Here is a 16,041-nt window from a genome sequence, read left to right on the forward strand (position 1 = left end):
ATATGCTACTAATAATAACCATCAGTGTATTAATAACAATAATAGTGGAATAGCAACAGTTACAAAGAGGTAATAATTTTTTCAAGAACAATTTGATGCTGAAATAGCCAGTTGCAACCCAGAACCAGACATGCATAGGTACATAAGCACATCTGCACGTATATATTCGTGTTCTAGCATACCAAGATGACATAACAGTATACATATTCCATATATAAAAGATTTTTAAAAGAATACTTAACAGGTAACCGCACTGGTATGATCAAAGAACAAAACACAAAGTTCATTTCCACTCTTACTCTGCAAATAAACTCGTGCAATTCTTTCACAGTCTAAGAGCAGGCTTCAGGGCTTGAGCAATGAAGGGAATGTGTTCAGCAAGGGCACATGAATTATTAACAGGTATTGTTAGCTATGATGGTAGAATACTTACAGAATGAGAATCAACGCTACCCAAAGGGTCGCATTCACTGTTGACACCTTTATGAAATTAAAAAACAAACACATTGAAAGATCTTTTGAAAAAAGAGCTGTGGAATGTAGTAGTGCAGAAGTACAATGTAGCAGGTGTGAGGTTGAAAGGGCTTTTTAATATGGTCACCTTGTAGGAACTCAAACACTTTAAACTTCAAGACCAGCAGAAGCCTTTAATAATGATTTTTCAAATGTGTATTTAGCCTGGATTAGACTATTTGGTTTGGTATGCAATGTAAGTCACCTGGAAAAAATATAGCACTAACCTAGAGAACTGAGAGACGTTTTCTTAAAGTTCCTGTGCCACCATTTCAAAAAGGTTTTAATGTTATAGTTCACTTCGCGAAATAACCTACAGAATGACAAATAAGCTCATCTAATATGTGCTCCTGGCACATCCCTCCCTCCCTACGCTTCAGGGGGTTTCTATAAAACTTCGCAGGCAGCAGACTGCCCTGGAGAACCCTGCAATAAAAACGGGGGCAACCCCAATGAGCACGGAGGGTTTTCCCTCGGAAGTGTTACCTTCGCAGTAGGGGAAACTGTCGGCTGCAGAAAGGCATCTGTCGCACCGTCGCCCCGTGACGCCCGTTTGACACTGGCACTGCCCCGACACGGGCTCACAGGTGCCGTGCCGGGAACCGTCAGGAGAGCACCGACAAGCTACGTAACAACAAACACAGACAGGGGCTGGGAGGGTTCACTCTGTAGGGATCAAGCAACAACTTTCCAAAACTTTAATACTGTAGAGGTTTTGAATACTATTTGTCTAGAGTGTTCTTCATTTTTCTTTCCAATAAATAGCTCCTATAACTCACAGGTTTCTCACCCCTACTTGGAACCTATGAGTTTGAGGTGACCTTTGCTGTCTTGACATTTCTTTGGTCTTGACAGAAACAAGTAGGATTATCTGGAACCGCAATAAATCCCTCTTCCTCAACCTTTTTGTCCCATCCTCAGAGCAGGCTTTGTTTTGGCTTTCCACTTTCTTGATCTTCTAATGGCACAGAAAGCACAGTGCAAATTCTGTAATTAGACCTGCACTTAAAAATATGATGGTGAAATATAGACTATAAAATGGTATGCCCATTACACCTTTAGATCTGAGGGCAGAGGAGGCCAGAAGCTTTGAAATATGACCATGCAACAGTCTTATTGTTTCAGATTCCCACATAAGGTCTCAGCTGTGCAACGATTTACACACACAGGACAAATAAGAATAATGCCACTAAAAAGAACAATGCTGCTACAGCCCAGGGGACTAATTTTTGCCCAGATAGAGTCTCAGGGTGAAATGGCTAATGACAATTATCTTACTAAAGTAGTAGCCAGTCTCCTAAAGAGAGAGAACAAACCTGTAAGATTTTTTTTTGCTTTGGCTGTCGTGATTAGTAATAGCAGTATTCTGAGGATACATTCCTTCTTTAGCACTAATAATCTTTTGATTTCTAGGAAAGAGCAGTCTTGTTCACGATGATCAAGTAGCTTGCTGATTTTAATGAGAGCGCCTGCAGGCTTCCCTCTGCTTGATGTGAAAAACCTATACACACATTCTGGGCCCGATCAACTGATCCAACATGGGCAGGAAAAATTGTTGATAAGATGGAAGATCTGCAGAGTCAAGCCGTTCTAGACTAGGATTTAGGGTGCAATGTTGGCACAGGTCAATAGCACATGCCAATGCACGCACTTAAAAATTTACAGGACAGTGTGTCAAATATTAGAATCCCAAACCAGTTGAAACACAGATTATTTTCTTTAAGTTGAGCCAGAACTCATAAAGGTACATACCCACTGCCCAGCCTAAACTTTAGATTATGTATTTTAAAAGAGAGATACAACTGTGCCAAGGCCAAACACTGCCGTGGTCACATTAATCCCACCAGCACAGGATCAGTGACGATGTGCCAGGGAGGGCTACCAGAGTGAGTGCCTGCCAGGACACCTGGCCACTGGCTGGATCTTCAGTGGTGTTGCTGCCAGCTTTGGATGGAACAAAACTATCATAGTGACACAGCTAACTCCAGGAAAAGGAAGAAAGGCTTTTACTCACGCAAACAGTTGGGATAGCTGTAATAACCCGGAGCGCACTGGTCACATCTATGTCCAGCGTAGTTACTATGGCACAGACACTGACCCCGAGGACCACATGTGTTCTCCACTGAGCCAACAGCATCACAGTTACATTCTGCACCGAGAAAAAAAACCAAAAAAATCACTATCCTGACAGATTCATGTCTAAACCAGCAGTTATTTGAACCAGAATTTGCCAAAAAAGTTACCTTTGAATGTAAAGCAATCATCAGGAAACCAGACTAACCATAATTTTGCCACCAACAATAAATGTCCTGAAATAGATGCTTATACTGTAATTGCCTCCTCAACCATTGATAATCAGGTTCTTACTGCAATTCTATAATGTGCACTTTAGAGATTTAGTTCGATGCCTTGCAAAATACATGCGTAAGGGACAGAAATCCATCTTACAATGGAAAGAACGTCACATGACAGAAGTACTTAACTTTAAATCTTTAAAAAATAACCTCCGAGGAAGAGCATCCACAAAGCTAGCCTAGGTCTAAGGGCTAACAAGAAGCTTATGAGTAATGATCCAGAAGCAAAAGTTCACGATGCACAAATAAATGATGCACAAGGTAAAAACTGCTGACATCTTCAATCCTACAAGCTGGCATGCGGTGCATTGCAGGAATCTGCATGTAATACACAAGGCACGCTGTCAGACTATAACAAAAACTATGGTCAGACTATACCAACAAACTTCTTTTGGAGTTACCACTATTTTAGGCTAACAGCTCTATCACAGATAAGATGTGCCATTTTACTGAAACAATGCTGGATGTTACACAGGGTACATGAATGGGAGCCCACCAGGGAATCCCAGCTGCCCCAGGTACAAGCCAAAGTGTTGCAGTTAATCACTTGCATTTTATGACTGACAGAAATGGCTGACTGACAGAAATATAAAACAAACACTGTATTTCTGTTCCAGGTTCGTGTTCCTGGTTCCCCCTTTCAGTTCCTCTTTCTGCTGCAGCCAAGGACATCTGACTTTGCTGTGTTTACTTCAAAGATGCCTGGAAAGGCGCAGGGCTTGGTAGGAAGTCAGTATAAGTGAAATACAAATACTGAAACTTCCAAAAACATCACTTACACTAGACTCCAGCCCCAGCTAAACATTATATTACATTCTCTTCTCATTTTAATAACACTGACTTGTTTAAAGGCTTTATTTTGATATCAATCCTATCGAATAGAGCTTCTGTTGAGTTCAACAAGGCAAGACCAGAGAGATCAGTTCTACCTGCAGCAGCCAAAAAGTTGTAGATCTACGTCCTTTCTGAAGATGACAGCTCCAAACAGGAGTAGCAGGCTGGGCTGCTCACTTTCCACCACAGTTTGCAGTATGCTGCATTAGTTCGAGGTTAAACCCATGGCAGCTTATTTTATCAGAACAAGCTGTGAACTGCAGCAGTTCTGAGTAATCCCACTGACGGGGTTTTCAACTATTTTTATCCGTCTTTTACAACTTGTTTTTGCATGCTCTTCTAAGCTTTTATGTCTCTTTTCAGTTTTTGGTGTTAAAAGTTCAAACTTACTCAGTATGGGCTTGATTTGCTTTAAGATTGCTACCTGATTCAGTTCGAAGAAAAATAAAATGGTTAGAGTTTTTTGAAACCACTGAACAGCGTGTACCAACGCAGAATCCTGATTTTATGTTTTTCATTAAAAAATGTTAATCTACTCCAGACCATAAAACACAGTCATGTGGTATTTCTCTATTCCACCCATTGTGTTTGGTAACACAACATAATATAACTTTGCAAGGGCATAAAGGATTCTGCTGTCTATTTATAGGACATAAACAAGTACGTAAGCCCAAAAGGAAGAGGACTGCTATTGCAAACAACCAAAAATAATGAGAGAGAAGAAAGTGAATCGTAACGTTCTACATAAATCTTGTTAAGCTGTATAGGACAGTACATACCAGAATTCATCAATATCCTATATTCTTTCTCACTGTAAAATTCAGTCAGGGTTAAGGGTCTCTCCTTCACTCATTGCAAAGGCAGACGAAACCTAGGGGCCAGGTAGGACTTGATGGATTCCTCATACACACACAAAACCATAATGATATTCACGGTTACACTTCATCAGCGTTGATCAGTTTTCCTCTCTTGTAAAAGGCAGGCTAGTCCTTGGTGGCAGGTACACTGGTGAAACCCGATGGACATCATTCATGTTTCATGATTACATGAACAGAGGTTGGCTCTGTGCCCATCGTGTGAACTTAAAACGAGTGAGAAATCCCTGTGAAGGGCAAAATGGGAGCTTCCCATTTTGAGATTTACAGAACACACATTTCACAAGGTACCAAACGAAGACCCTCTGCTGAAGTAGATTCATGCTTCACAGCTCTGCTACACCAGTTCCTTAGCAATCAAGCATACTCTGGTGCTGCAGGTCTCCATGTGAAAACAGCTTTCAGGTCCTTTGGTTATTAGCAAGACAGCTGTGCTGACTGAGGCTGTATCAAACCATCTGACCGTGCCAAAAAAAAATGCCTGTGAGAAAACAGACTATATAATTCTTCCCTACTATGGAAACACGCCTGGAATTAGTGCTTGGAGAATGAGAACGTACGAGGATTTCACTGCAGAGAGCAAGAGTCCCTTGCCCATTTACTGCTGTGAACATTGCTTCTGCCACTGCAGAAACACTACCCGAAAAGCCCTCCAGTCTGCCTCTTTGGGGGCCTCTTCGATGCTGTGCACGTGATCGGCAGCCTTACCTTGACAGGCAGGGAACGAGTGGTGGCCAGGCTGGCAGCTGTCACACTGACGTCCAGCTACGCCGGAGCGACAAAGACACCTCCCGAGAAAATCGCAGACTTGGGGCTGGGTACCCGCCAAATTACATTCGCACACTGCAAACCACAAAAGACATTTCAGAGGCAGCCTCTGCACAGGCTCTATTCTTTTATCTGTCTTTAACTTAAAAAAAGAGCAACTCCCTGGTGCTCAACAGGACCAAAATCTTCCCATCAGAGTTATTTTGATTCATAATAGCTTTTATTCATTGCCCACATCCGCAATAAATCAGCATAGAGGGAGAAAGAGTAAAAGAATCTGGCTCAAAGTAACTACTGGGTTCAGTACCAGGGTTGCAGCACTACACGCAGCTTGTCCCCACTCAGAGTGGGATTTATCGATGCCAAGTGGTATGCCAACTACTGAAAGTAGTTCCATCCTTTTTTAAGACTAAAATGAAACAATTTATGGTTTTGATTTACGATCTCGGGTTGGAGGGGTTAATAAAATGCCTAAAAAGACAGTACGGTTAATGAAGTTTAAAAACAGTCAGTTTTCTAGTATTGATTAGAAAGGGCAGCTTGGTCCATAAAAGTGAGGTTGCAAACTCAAATTAAACACATTTTTTTTTAAAAAAACCAACAAGGATAAGTAACAGAAATGTTCCCAAAGGTATTCTAAGTTTCATCAACGTTACTAAATCCAACCCCAAGCTGGAGTCTGACAGCTGCATCACACAGTAGGCAGCAACCAAGGAAATAAGGGCATTTTTAGATAGAAATCTCTCCTCATCACATTTTTTTTTCTTCTTTGACTTCTGTGAGTTTTGGGAGAGCCCCATATGAACACATTTCAGTGACAAACAAACTTCATCCTTCAGTATAAAACTTGGGTCTGTATTTTGGATACGCTTGCCGAAAGGGAGTGTTTGTCTCACCCTGGCAGAAGGGGTAGTGAAAATACCCAGCTGCACAGGTGTCACAGGAAAACCCCTGAAATCCAGTTCGACATCTGCACTGTCCGGTGTTTCCATCGCAGTCACCGCCCAGCACTCCTGCGCCGTGGCACTGGCACGCTGAAGAGCACATTTGTAAAGAAAACATTTGCGGTGTTATGGCCTTAAAGTTCCTATTTCACTTGGAAGCCAAACGCTGGCATTTACACCGGAGCGCAGGCTCCAGGCATCAAAGAAACTATGGCACTTACGCAGACACTGGGGGCCAAAATACCCTGGTTTGCAGCCACCGTCTAGTTACAGGAGGAAAGGAAAAGAAAGAAAGGAACAAAGTTAGTGCATAAAATCACGCAGCTCCTCATACTTTTGCAGAGAAAAACAGAGCAGTGCTTAGCATTTATTACTCTTGAACCGAAAAAACTATTCGCATGACGCTTACACACAAATATCATTTTAAAAAAAATAAAATTCAATCGCGCTTAGTCTGCCAGCACAAATTTAAAACTTCTACAGACACAGAAGCTTCCACTTAGAGGCAGTTGCCTTTCGTATGCCTTCAGAGTCAGATGCTACTCATTGAAAATGTAAACAGCTCAAGATCTGTTTTCCTCTGTTTATAATTTTTCATTTTATCTTTGGAGTTTTCTTTCTTCTTCCTTTTAAAAATATGGAAGGGAAGGGGATATGCAACACAGCATACCCAGACGCCCACCAGCGCGATTATTTTGGATGCTGTACAAAGGAGATAAATGATACAGGAGACTGAGGCTTTGTGGGCTGTAATGGCAACTGCAGACATTTTCAAGAAAACAATTGGGACTTTTAAATACATATATGGATTTGTTTGTAAATACATATATGGATTTGTACTGTCTGCTTACATCTAAATGCCTGTTACATTCACAGAAGAAAACACTTTTTCATTTGCCAACATAAACTCCAGTTCTATTAAAGCTGATAGAAATAAAGGGGAAGAATGTTGATTATAGGATATGAAGAAGGTTTTGAGTTTTTTTAAAGCTATTAATCTCAAAGTGCATTACATATATGTATGTGATTAAGCACTAGTTGTGATGATGCCTCCCTTCTGCAGTATGATAATATATACTATAAAACATAAGGCCACTGAGGGAATCATTGTATGGATTTCAGGCAGCCTTGCAGTGGGCTAAACAAGAAATATGTAGCTCTCTTCGAAATCAAAGTCCTTCACTGCCGAGGGCGATGTACAATTTGCCAGGTGCAAGAGGACAGTCGAGAAGCAGAGGCCAGTTAGCGCAAAGAGATTTACAGCGCAAAGCAGCTGACAAGTTGTACATGTCAGAAAGTCTTGATGGATCTGTTCATAAGAGCACCAGACAAGATGGTCACCCTCTTCTGCAGATGTTTGCCGGAGGGTGGTCAAACTTATTTCGATCCATAACTCTTTCTGAAACTAGCCTACTAAACTGTTCAATACGAACATGACAATATGATGAACTTCTGGCAAGAACAAAGGCTCTCCAAAAGATAAATACCAACGGTGGCAAAATTACTACATAAATCTCCATGAAAGAGCAGGCACCACCAAAACAGTGAAAAACAGACACAGGGAGAAACAGTGAAATGGGGGCAGGGGGGTTTGGGGAGAAGAACCACCAATAACTTGCCAATTATGTCACCAGCCATTTCATCTCTTGGATTTGGAGAAGTAAAAGGATGTACAGGCATACCTTTAAAACAAAAGAAACAACGAAGCGTATTTGAAACAGACACAGTTATTTCACTAAAAACCACGACAAACCATGAAGTCATCTCCTGTCAACACAGGGACCGCGATATTGACATGACTCTAGCAAGTGACCAACTTCAGCTCAGTTTCCTTTCAGTTAGGAACAGGAAAAGAAACATTTTAGTTTTGTTCTCCAATTCAGGTACAAACACCCCTTCTCAAAAGAACAAGCAGGAAAGGCCAGACACCATTTGGAAATGCTACCAGGTTGCTCCCCTGCTCCCCACCCTTTCATACAGAAAGCTTTCCCATGCTAGACGGTGTTATGAGAGCTACCCAGGGAGCTCCATATTTATTTCACATTCCCTGCTTCCAGCTGAAGGTCCATCTCCTGCCATGTGCCATCACCACTCGCTACCTGAACGGCCAGAATCCATGACATGTACATTACATCTTGGGAGCTTTTTATTTGAGAATCCTCCAGTTTAGGAATGGGAAAGACAACCCAACAAACTTTCCTCCAGTAAGATGGAACCCAAAGTTGACGTGCTACAAACATCAGTGTGACTTAGATCAAGGCCCACCTGAGCTGAACTTACTTAAAAATGTTGGATTACAAACAAGAAGATAAATGAGATGTGATAATCTAGACTCCACTGTACAGAGAGGATTTATTCTATTCCAGCCATTGAATACAAAAACCATGCAATTTGTTTACAGCCTTTTTTTCCTTTGTTTTGTATTGATTTCCCTCTTTTTCCATTTTTATCATGGTACCTCTGTTTTAGTCAGACCTCACACCTTGCCCCAGGACAAAACCTATTTTATCAGCTGTCAGAAACACTTCTCCTGAGGGCACAACCTCTCGCAGGGATGCGTTTTTAGAATCTGATCATGGAATCACAAGCTTTTATGCAGCAAACACAATCCTCATGTTATTTTTTTTCTCTGTTATTTTATATTTAATCTGTTTATGGGAAAAGCATTTAAGTTGCTGAATTCCCAACACCTAATTTTAATCTCTTTATTTTAATGTAAAAACCTAATTTCCAATTAATCAATAGCATTAGATAGCATTCTGTTACCATTTTCAATAATGTGAAGCACTCAGCATTTGTGCCAGGTAATTTTTTCTAATATGTTTATTTTCTCTGGATTTACAAACACTTTTCCTTCAACCACTTCTTCAAAAATCTGAAACAAACTGGAACATACTCCTTCGCCCACATATCTGCATCTACCCACAGTCCAGCAAAAATAAGAGAGCACGGCTAAGAGTCTTCTGCTCTGCCAGGAGGATCTTTCCAGCATTACCCAGGTGCTATTTTAGAATCATTTTTAATTATTTTTTAATCCACTGACAGCCCACACGCTTTGTTTATCAGGTATACAAGTTCCAAGTCCTAGGGGATGTCAAGGAGAGCACATAACCATTGTCTCCCCTCTCCCTCACTAAAGTTGTGTTCCACTTCCCAGTCCAAGGCATCTTTATACCTACAGAGCCTGAGACATGTTTAGACAATTTCTGCAGAGCTTTAGGACTGGAGTTCATGACTTACCGAGAGCCAGGCTGTAGCCTTGATGAAGATGTTTTAAATGAACTCAGAATTGTGAGAATGCAGCACAATCTCTTTGATTGTCAAGTAGCCATAGTTTTGTAAAATAAACCAGACTCTCTTCAGTATTACGACAATTGATTTATCAGAACGTGTGAACATGCGAAGCTGAAATGCCAGATGTTTTAACCAAGTCAAGCGTCATAAAAACGGCTAATTCTTTAATGCACTTTTAAAATACTGGAAAAGAGGCATTGCTATTTTTATACTTACGGACACAAAATGGATAATCATAGAATCCATCAGCACAGTGTTCGCAGTTTTCTCCCTGGAAATTCCGCTTGCAGAAGCAGCGGCCAGACCCTTCCTCACAGCCCTCTGCATGCTCCGAGTTACAGCTGCAGACTAAGTAAATATCAACAATTAGCAGCTTTTCGGAAAAGAATTAATTTGCCTTTTACAGCAGAGCACAATGGCATTAGAATAGTGTTTCATTTGAAGTTGTGAGTGACTCATTATTTAAAGAATTAACATTTGCATACAATTCCATATTTTCCAAGTATTCTGCATCTCCAATTAATATTTATGCTGTCCCTTAGAGGTAAGACTTATATTATTTTCTTAGAGCATTTAATTTTTTTTTTTAATTCAGAGAGCTGCGTGTTACTCCACAGCACTGTAGCAGCTGTCTTTTCCTTGGCTTCTGTTCATCTCTCTCCATGACCTAGAGTAAGCACCATGCTCCATCCACCTTCCCTTACACACCACGTGCAACATTCTGGCAGCACCCCACGGCTCTGTTGACTTCCCATTCATTTCAATACCCAAATACAACAAACCGTAGCTTCTGCCTGCCTGTCACAACGCTCCTTCAGGCTGTTTGTAATTCAGCTCTTACCTATACTCAGTTCTTTTTAAAATGTTATATTAGTAATTATCCTATTGCATTATTTATTAGATGTTAGGTTCAGCACTGCATAAAGTAGGAGTAGAGATCCTCGTGACCTCTTGAGCTATAGAATAAAATTTTCAAGTGATCAAGAGCCAAGGGATACCTCATATATACATCAGAGAGCTAAGAGAAGCAAGGTCATGAGGGTAGGAGATGAGAGTGGCTTCCTAGAGGTCTTGGAACAGGCTGCCCAGGGAAGTGGTGGAATCATCATCCCTGGAGATATTTAAAAGACGAATAGACGTAGTACTTAGCGATATGCTTTAGTGATGGTTTTTGTCAGAGTTAGGTTGATGGTCGGACGAGATGATCTGGAAGGTCCCTTCCAATCTAGGCAATTCTATGATTCTATGGCACCTCACTGTGGGGTGTGTAGCAGCACCCCTGGCTTACATGATCCTGTCTCCTCAGCAGCCTTTTTTGACGTACTTCCTCCTATTATCCTACTGATGGACTGAAAGTTTAGGCTCCTATGACACATAAGTTGAGAAGAAAGGGTCTAAAAGGGTCTAAAGCAAAACAGAAAGACATTTGCAATTGTTCTCCAACATCTTTTGGCCACTCTTTGATTTTTCTTCCCCAAAAGATGCATCCCATGACCTCATTATAGCAAAAAAACCCCAAGCCACTACCATGAGAAGATACTTAATAGAAAAGGACTCACGTATACAGCCATCAGGAGCTCTCACTGGGATACCATAAGGACGATAGTAACCTTTTGCACACTTCTCACAGTTAATACCAGCTGTGTTATGCTATACAAAATAGAACACAAGAAGAATATGAGAAAAAAGGGGAACTTGGAAGAATTAAGAAACAATAACATCCTTTACACTGTTTCTATGTACAACTGAAAAAGGATCAGCACAGGAAAAGAAGGGAATATGACTGCAATAAAGATTGCATTCATCATTTGCTGTTCTTTAACCACCTGTTCTCTACAGATTTCTGAATCACTGTATTCTCCATAAAGCAGCTGAATTTTATCTTTAAAGCATGATAAAAAAGAGCTATTTTAACCAAAAAGAAGTAAATCTAGGAAAAAAATTTCTGTTTTAACTATCACATGATATTTATCTCTTTTTATACTACTTTCTTATCATAACGTATACATTGTTCAGGCAACTGCATCGTTAATTTTTCTTCATACTATACATTACTTTTTTTAATACCCTATATAACAGCAACATCAGCAACATCAAAATAAACCAAAACCTGATCAGTCAGGTCATCACGAAACAGATCTTCCATCAGAAAAGCATACTTCTCTATAAACATGTGGTTTAGGCACACTGAAAAAAATCTGTAAGTAACTTGAACTGCAGGAAAAATACATAAAACTCCTGTGAATAGAGTCCTGAATGTATTTCAACTCGTGCAGCAAAGCACCCCTCTGGTGGGGGCGACATTCACCAGTTGAGTAAATCACAATGATGAGGTGTTCTGGTGGGTCTTGTGAATGGGGAACTGGAGATGGGAGAAAAGCTTTGCCTTGGAGCAATCAAAGCAGGAGCCTCCAGCTCCCGCTCACTGTTTAGTTCCTCCTTAGGGAGCGTTGCAATTCAGGGCTGAGCAGGGACCCAGCATTTAACAGAGGGACTGGTGGGGTGGTTCATGAGCAGGGCACCCAGGACACTGCTGGGGCTGCTGCTCGCCATTGGCGCTCTCAGTTTGCACAGTAGTTTTGGGTTCTGCTTCCAACTCTTGACAGGAGCCTCCTCTAGCACCTTCACATCTGAGCTACTGCTGGGAAAGGCTGGTGCTAGATCAGGGAGTGCGATGTTCACGTCATACAGCAGATGGAGACGCAGTGGTCCATTGCAGCACTTAGCATGGCAGGACCACAGAGGAGCCCAGCATCTCAAAAATGTGTAGGGCTACTTGGAGATTGTGCAGTGATGGTCTTAACACATCACACGGCACATTCTTTGGAGACTACTGGTGCTAACGCCTGTGGCACATCAGAGGTCTCACCCCAGACAGAGCTCCTGGAGATGGATGCCACTGTCCAGGTCTGGGGCTGCAGAGCGTGCCGGGGCTTCTCCATGGGGCTGGGGCAGGCGATGAACCTGTGCAGGGCTTGTGGGTAAGAGGACAGAGCAGCACCGCTGATATTGTAGTAGGTGTCTGTTACAAACCACCTGAACAAGAAGGCAGATGACGCCTTCTTCAGGCAGCTAGAGAAAGCCTTGGTACTTGTGGATGACTTTAACCACCTCGATATCTGCCGAAAGACAACGCAGCTGGACACAAATAATCCAGAAGTTATTTCAAATGTACCAAAGAATTTCTGGAGGTAGAGGTTTATGAACCAGTTAGAGGAGATGCTCAGTTCAAACTGACACCCTCTAACAAGGAAGAACATGTGAAGGTTGAGGGCAGCTTTGGCTAGTGACCCTGAGACTGTGGATTTTAAGATCCTGAAACAAGTAAGCAAGACAAATAGCAGGATTACAGTCCTGGGCTTCAGAAAAGCAGATTTTGGCTTGTTCAAGTATCTGCTTGGCAAGGTTCTGTGTGAAGCTGCCCTGGAGGGGAAAGTGGACCAGGAGAGCTAGTTGATTATGCAGATGTGCAGAAAGTCGAGTAAGTATGGCAGAAGGCCATACACAGATAAGTACAGAGCTCCTGATTGATCTCAAACTCAAAAGGAGAGTACACGGAAGGCCGAACCAGGAACAGCCTACTTGGTGGCAATACAAAGACATTGCCCGCACATGTAGGAGTGGAGTTAGGAAAGCCAAAACTTAGCTGGAGTTAAAACTAGCAAGGGAGGTGAAGTGCAAAAAGAAAGGTTTCTAGGAGTATATCAGCAGCAAAAGAAAAGCTAATGGGAGTATGGGCCCATTGCTCAGTGAGGAAGGAGATCCAGTGAATCATCTTAGAAGCCATTTCTAAACATATGAAGGGCAGGAAGGCGACTGGATGCATTCAACATAAATTTATTTAGGGCAAAGTATGCCTGATCAGCCTCACTGCTCTCTGTGCTAAGATGACTGATGCTGTCAGAGCCACCAAGACGGTGAGGGACAGCTGGGTCTCTTCATCATGAAGAAGAGACGGGACAACTTACTGCTATCTACAACCACCTGATCAGAGGATACAAAGGGGATGGAGCCAGACTCTTCTCAGAGGTGCGCGGCAACAGGATGATAGGCAACAGGCACAGATTGGAACGTGGAAAATTCCAATTAGATATTAGAAAAAAAAAAAAAATTATCATGAAGATGGTCAAACACTGAAACAGGTTGCCATGAGTGGTTGTGGCATCGCCATCCTCGGAGGTGTTCAAGGTTCGACTGAACAAGTCCCTGAGCAACCTGATCTAATTAGACCTGCTCTGAGCAGAGGGTTAGACTATGTGATTTCCAGAGCTCCCTCATTATCAGACTCTAAAGAAACGGAATCTATCTTTGTATGCAACATTTCAATTCTGTCACTTCAGGCATCCATTCCTAATACTTTTTTCCCTGACACAAACAGAAAAAGTATATTAAAATCCATGTGTTTTGTCCATGAAAAAAAAAAAAAAGAAAAAAGCTATAATTAGATTTATGGTAAACTCATTTAATCCACCATAACTTGCCAAAATCAGATTACAAACAATTAATATCAGTCATATAACCAGGACTCATACATTTAGAATAATTTTGTCCTTTCTTTGTTCAATCCCGCTCAAAGCGGAGATAAGTCCAAGACTAGATCAAGTTGATCAGAGCCTTGTATGATCTTTCCTGATTAGCCAGAGCAGAACAAAAGTTACTCAGGATGAGAGACATTCTTTATCTTTCCAAGAATGTATTATTCATTAATGACAGATACAGTGTAAAGTCTCTGACCTCCAAGTTTACATTTGTTGACTGAATCCAACCAAGCCTCTAAGACGGTTAAGGGGCTGGAGCACGTGGCATGTAAGGAGAAACTGAGGGAATGGCTTTGGTCGGCTTGGAGAAGAGATGTTCAAGGTGGGTAAGGGTATCTAATAGCAGTTTTCCACTGCCTAAGAGGGGTTTACACAGAAGACAGAGCCAACTCTTCTCAGACATGCACAGTAAAAGGAGAAAAGCCAACAGTCACAAGTTGCAATTGGGGAAATTCCTACTGAACAGTAACAAAAATCTCTTTACTATGACAGTGATGAAGTGCCGTAAAAGATGACCCAGAGTCTGTGCAATCTCCATCCTCAGAAATTTTCAGAACTCAACTGGACGTTTCTCGGTGCAACCTGATGTAACTTCGCATCCAGCCTTGGTTTGAGTGGAGCATCAGTCTAGATGACTTCCAGAGGTCCCTTCTACGATTCTGTGCTTTTTTCAACACCTACAAGCTTCTTTCTTGTTAAAGCCTATGCCCTCCTTTACTCCTGCTGATGAGGGAAAGCCCTCTGTGTTTTGCTGCAGTAAGGAACCAGCTGGCCTGAGCTCGAATTTTATTTGGTTAATTTTACTTCCTTCTGCTAAGCAGGGAAATGTCAGTTTGTAATAACAGGAAAGGGAATTTTTTGCAGTTGATTTAATTGTTACATTGTGTGGCTGCATCACACAGGACCGAGCATAAATAACAATTTATGTATGTCTTTTATACAAGCAATGTTGTACAATGTAAATTATTTTCAGATACCTTTTTCCCTGCTTTGAGTACAAGTAACACCACCAGAGAAATGGAGCTATCTAGACTGCTCAGCCTCCAAACTATTGGTGTGGATACAGTCCCACTTCAGTAGCCCTTCTTCAAATGTCATTTCTTTAAACTGACCAAAAGGACCTTTTTACCTGGCAGTTAATGCAGACTCCTCCGCCTTCGTAACGCCCATGGATGTTCAAGCTTTCTTGACGCTGATCAACATCAGCATCGTAGTAGCAATCAGTGGCATGTCCATGGCAATTGCAGGCTGAAAAAGTAATATTCCAAATCAGCTTGCTTTATCATGCTGGAATTCAGTAATGTAGCAGAGGTGAAAAAGAAGCTCAGAATTTTTTATGTACACATACAGTCAGGTATGTTGAAGTATGCTCAAATACATGTATTTACCTATCAAAAACTGGATTTTCATACGAGAAGCATGATAAGATCATCTAGCTGTGAGGAAAACATGGAACTGTTAGGCTTATCAGAGGAGGCAACAGTTGTACTATCTCAAAACAATATATTTATGCACAAATTGCAGAACTAGGAAGCTCCAGAATAATGGTCTCAGCAGTTTTTAAAAATTACCAAGAACATGTCCAAATGTTTTTTGTATTTTTCCATGTCTAAAAATACATCTGGGCTGAAGCTGTGTACACTAAATCTTTATTTAAAACAAACAATTATAGATAAGATATACACATCAAAATAAAAAGACCTACACCAAGGAACTCTCATACTCAGCCATAGGTACAGATATACCAACAAATTTAGCTGTACCTTTACTCAGCTGCTGTCTTCTGAATGGATGTTTTAAGTAGAGGTTCATTCTAGAGAATTCTAGAGAATTCTAGAAGTTCATTCTAGAGAATCACAATCCTGAGAATTGTGGATTCAAAAAGAAGTACGGTTTGAAGAAATATGGTATGGAGAACAAT

General features: G+C 41.3%; 1 protein-coding gene across 3 annotated transcripts in view; it reads right to left on the bottom strand.

Annotated features, from left to right (window-relative positions):
• The window catches only part of LAMA3 (laminin subunit alpha 3), a 125,817-nt gene that overhangs the window by 80,391 nt on the left and 29,385 nt on the right, over positions 1 to 16,041 (bottom strand). For 2 of the 3 annotated variants that reach the window (XM_054190468.1, XM_054190467.1), the window contains exons 8-17: positions 15,250 to 15,368; positions 11,142 to 11,232; positions 9,799 to 9,930; positions 7,908 to 7,970; positions 6,510 to 6,551; positions 6,241 to 6,378; positions 5,285 to 5,419; positions 2,528 to 2,662; positions 1,000 to 1,137; positions 434 to 480 (exon numbers count right to left, since the gene is read on the bottom strand). In XM_054190468.1, coding sequence (XP_054046443.1) covers positions 434 to 480; positions 1,000 to 1,137; positions 2,528 to 2,662; positions 5,285 to 5,419; positions 6,241 to 6,378; positions 6,510 to 6,551; positions 7,908 to 7,970; positions 9,799 to 9,930; positions 11,142 to 11,232; positions 15,250 to 15,368 — 1,040 coding nt within the window. The remainder of the gene's footprint in view (positions 1 to 433; positions 481 to 999; positions 1,138 to 2,527; positions 2,663 to 5,284; positions 5,420 to 6,240; positions 6,379 to 6,509; positions 6,552 to 7,907; positions 7,971 to 9,798; positions 9,931 to 11,141; positions 11,233 to 15,249; positions 15,369 to 16,041) is intronic. The other variant, XM_054190469.1, reaches the window with a different exon arrangement.

The sequence above is a fragment of the Rissa tridactyla genome, chromosome 2 (assembly GCF_028500815.1).
Source record: "Rissa tridactyla isolate bRisTri1 chromosome 2, bRisTri1.patW.cur.20221130, whole genome shotgun sequence".
In the NCBI taxonomy this organism is placed as follows: domain Eukaryota; kingdom Metazoa; phylum Chordata; class Aves; order Charadriiformes; family Laridae; genus Rissa; species Rissa tridactyla.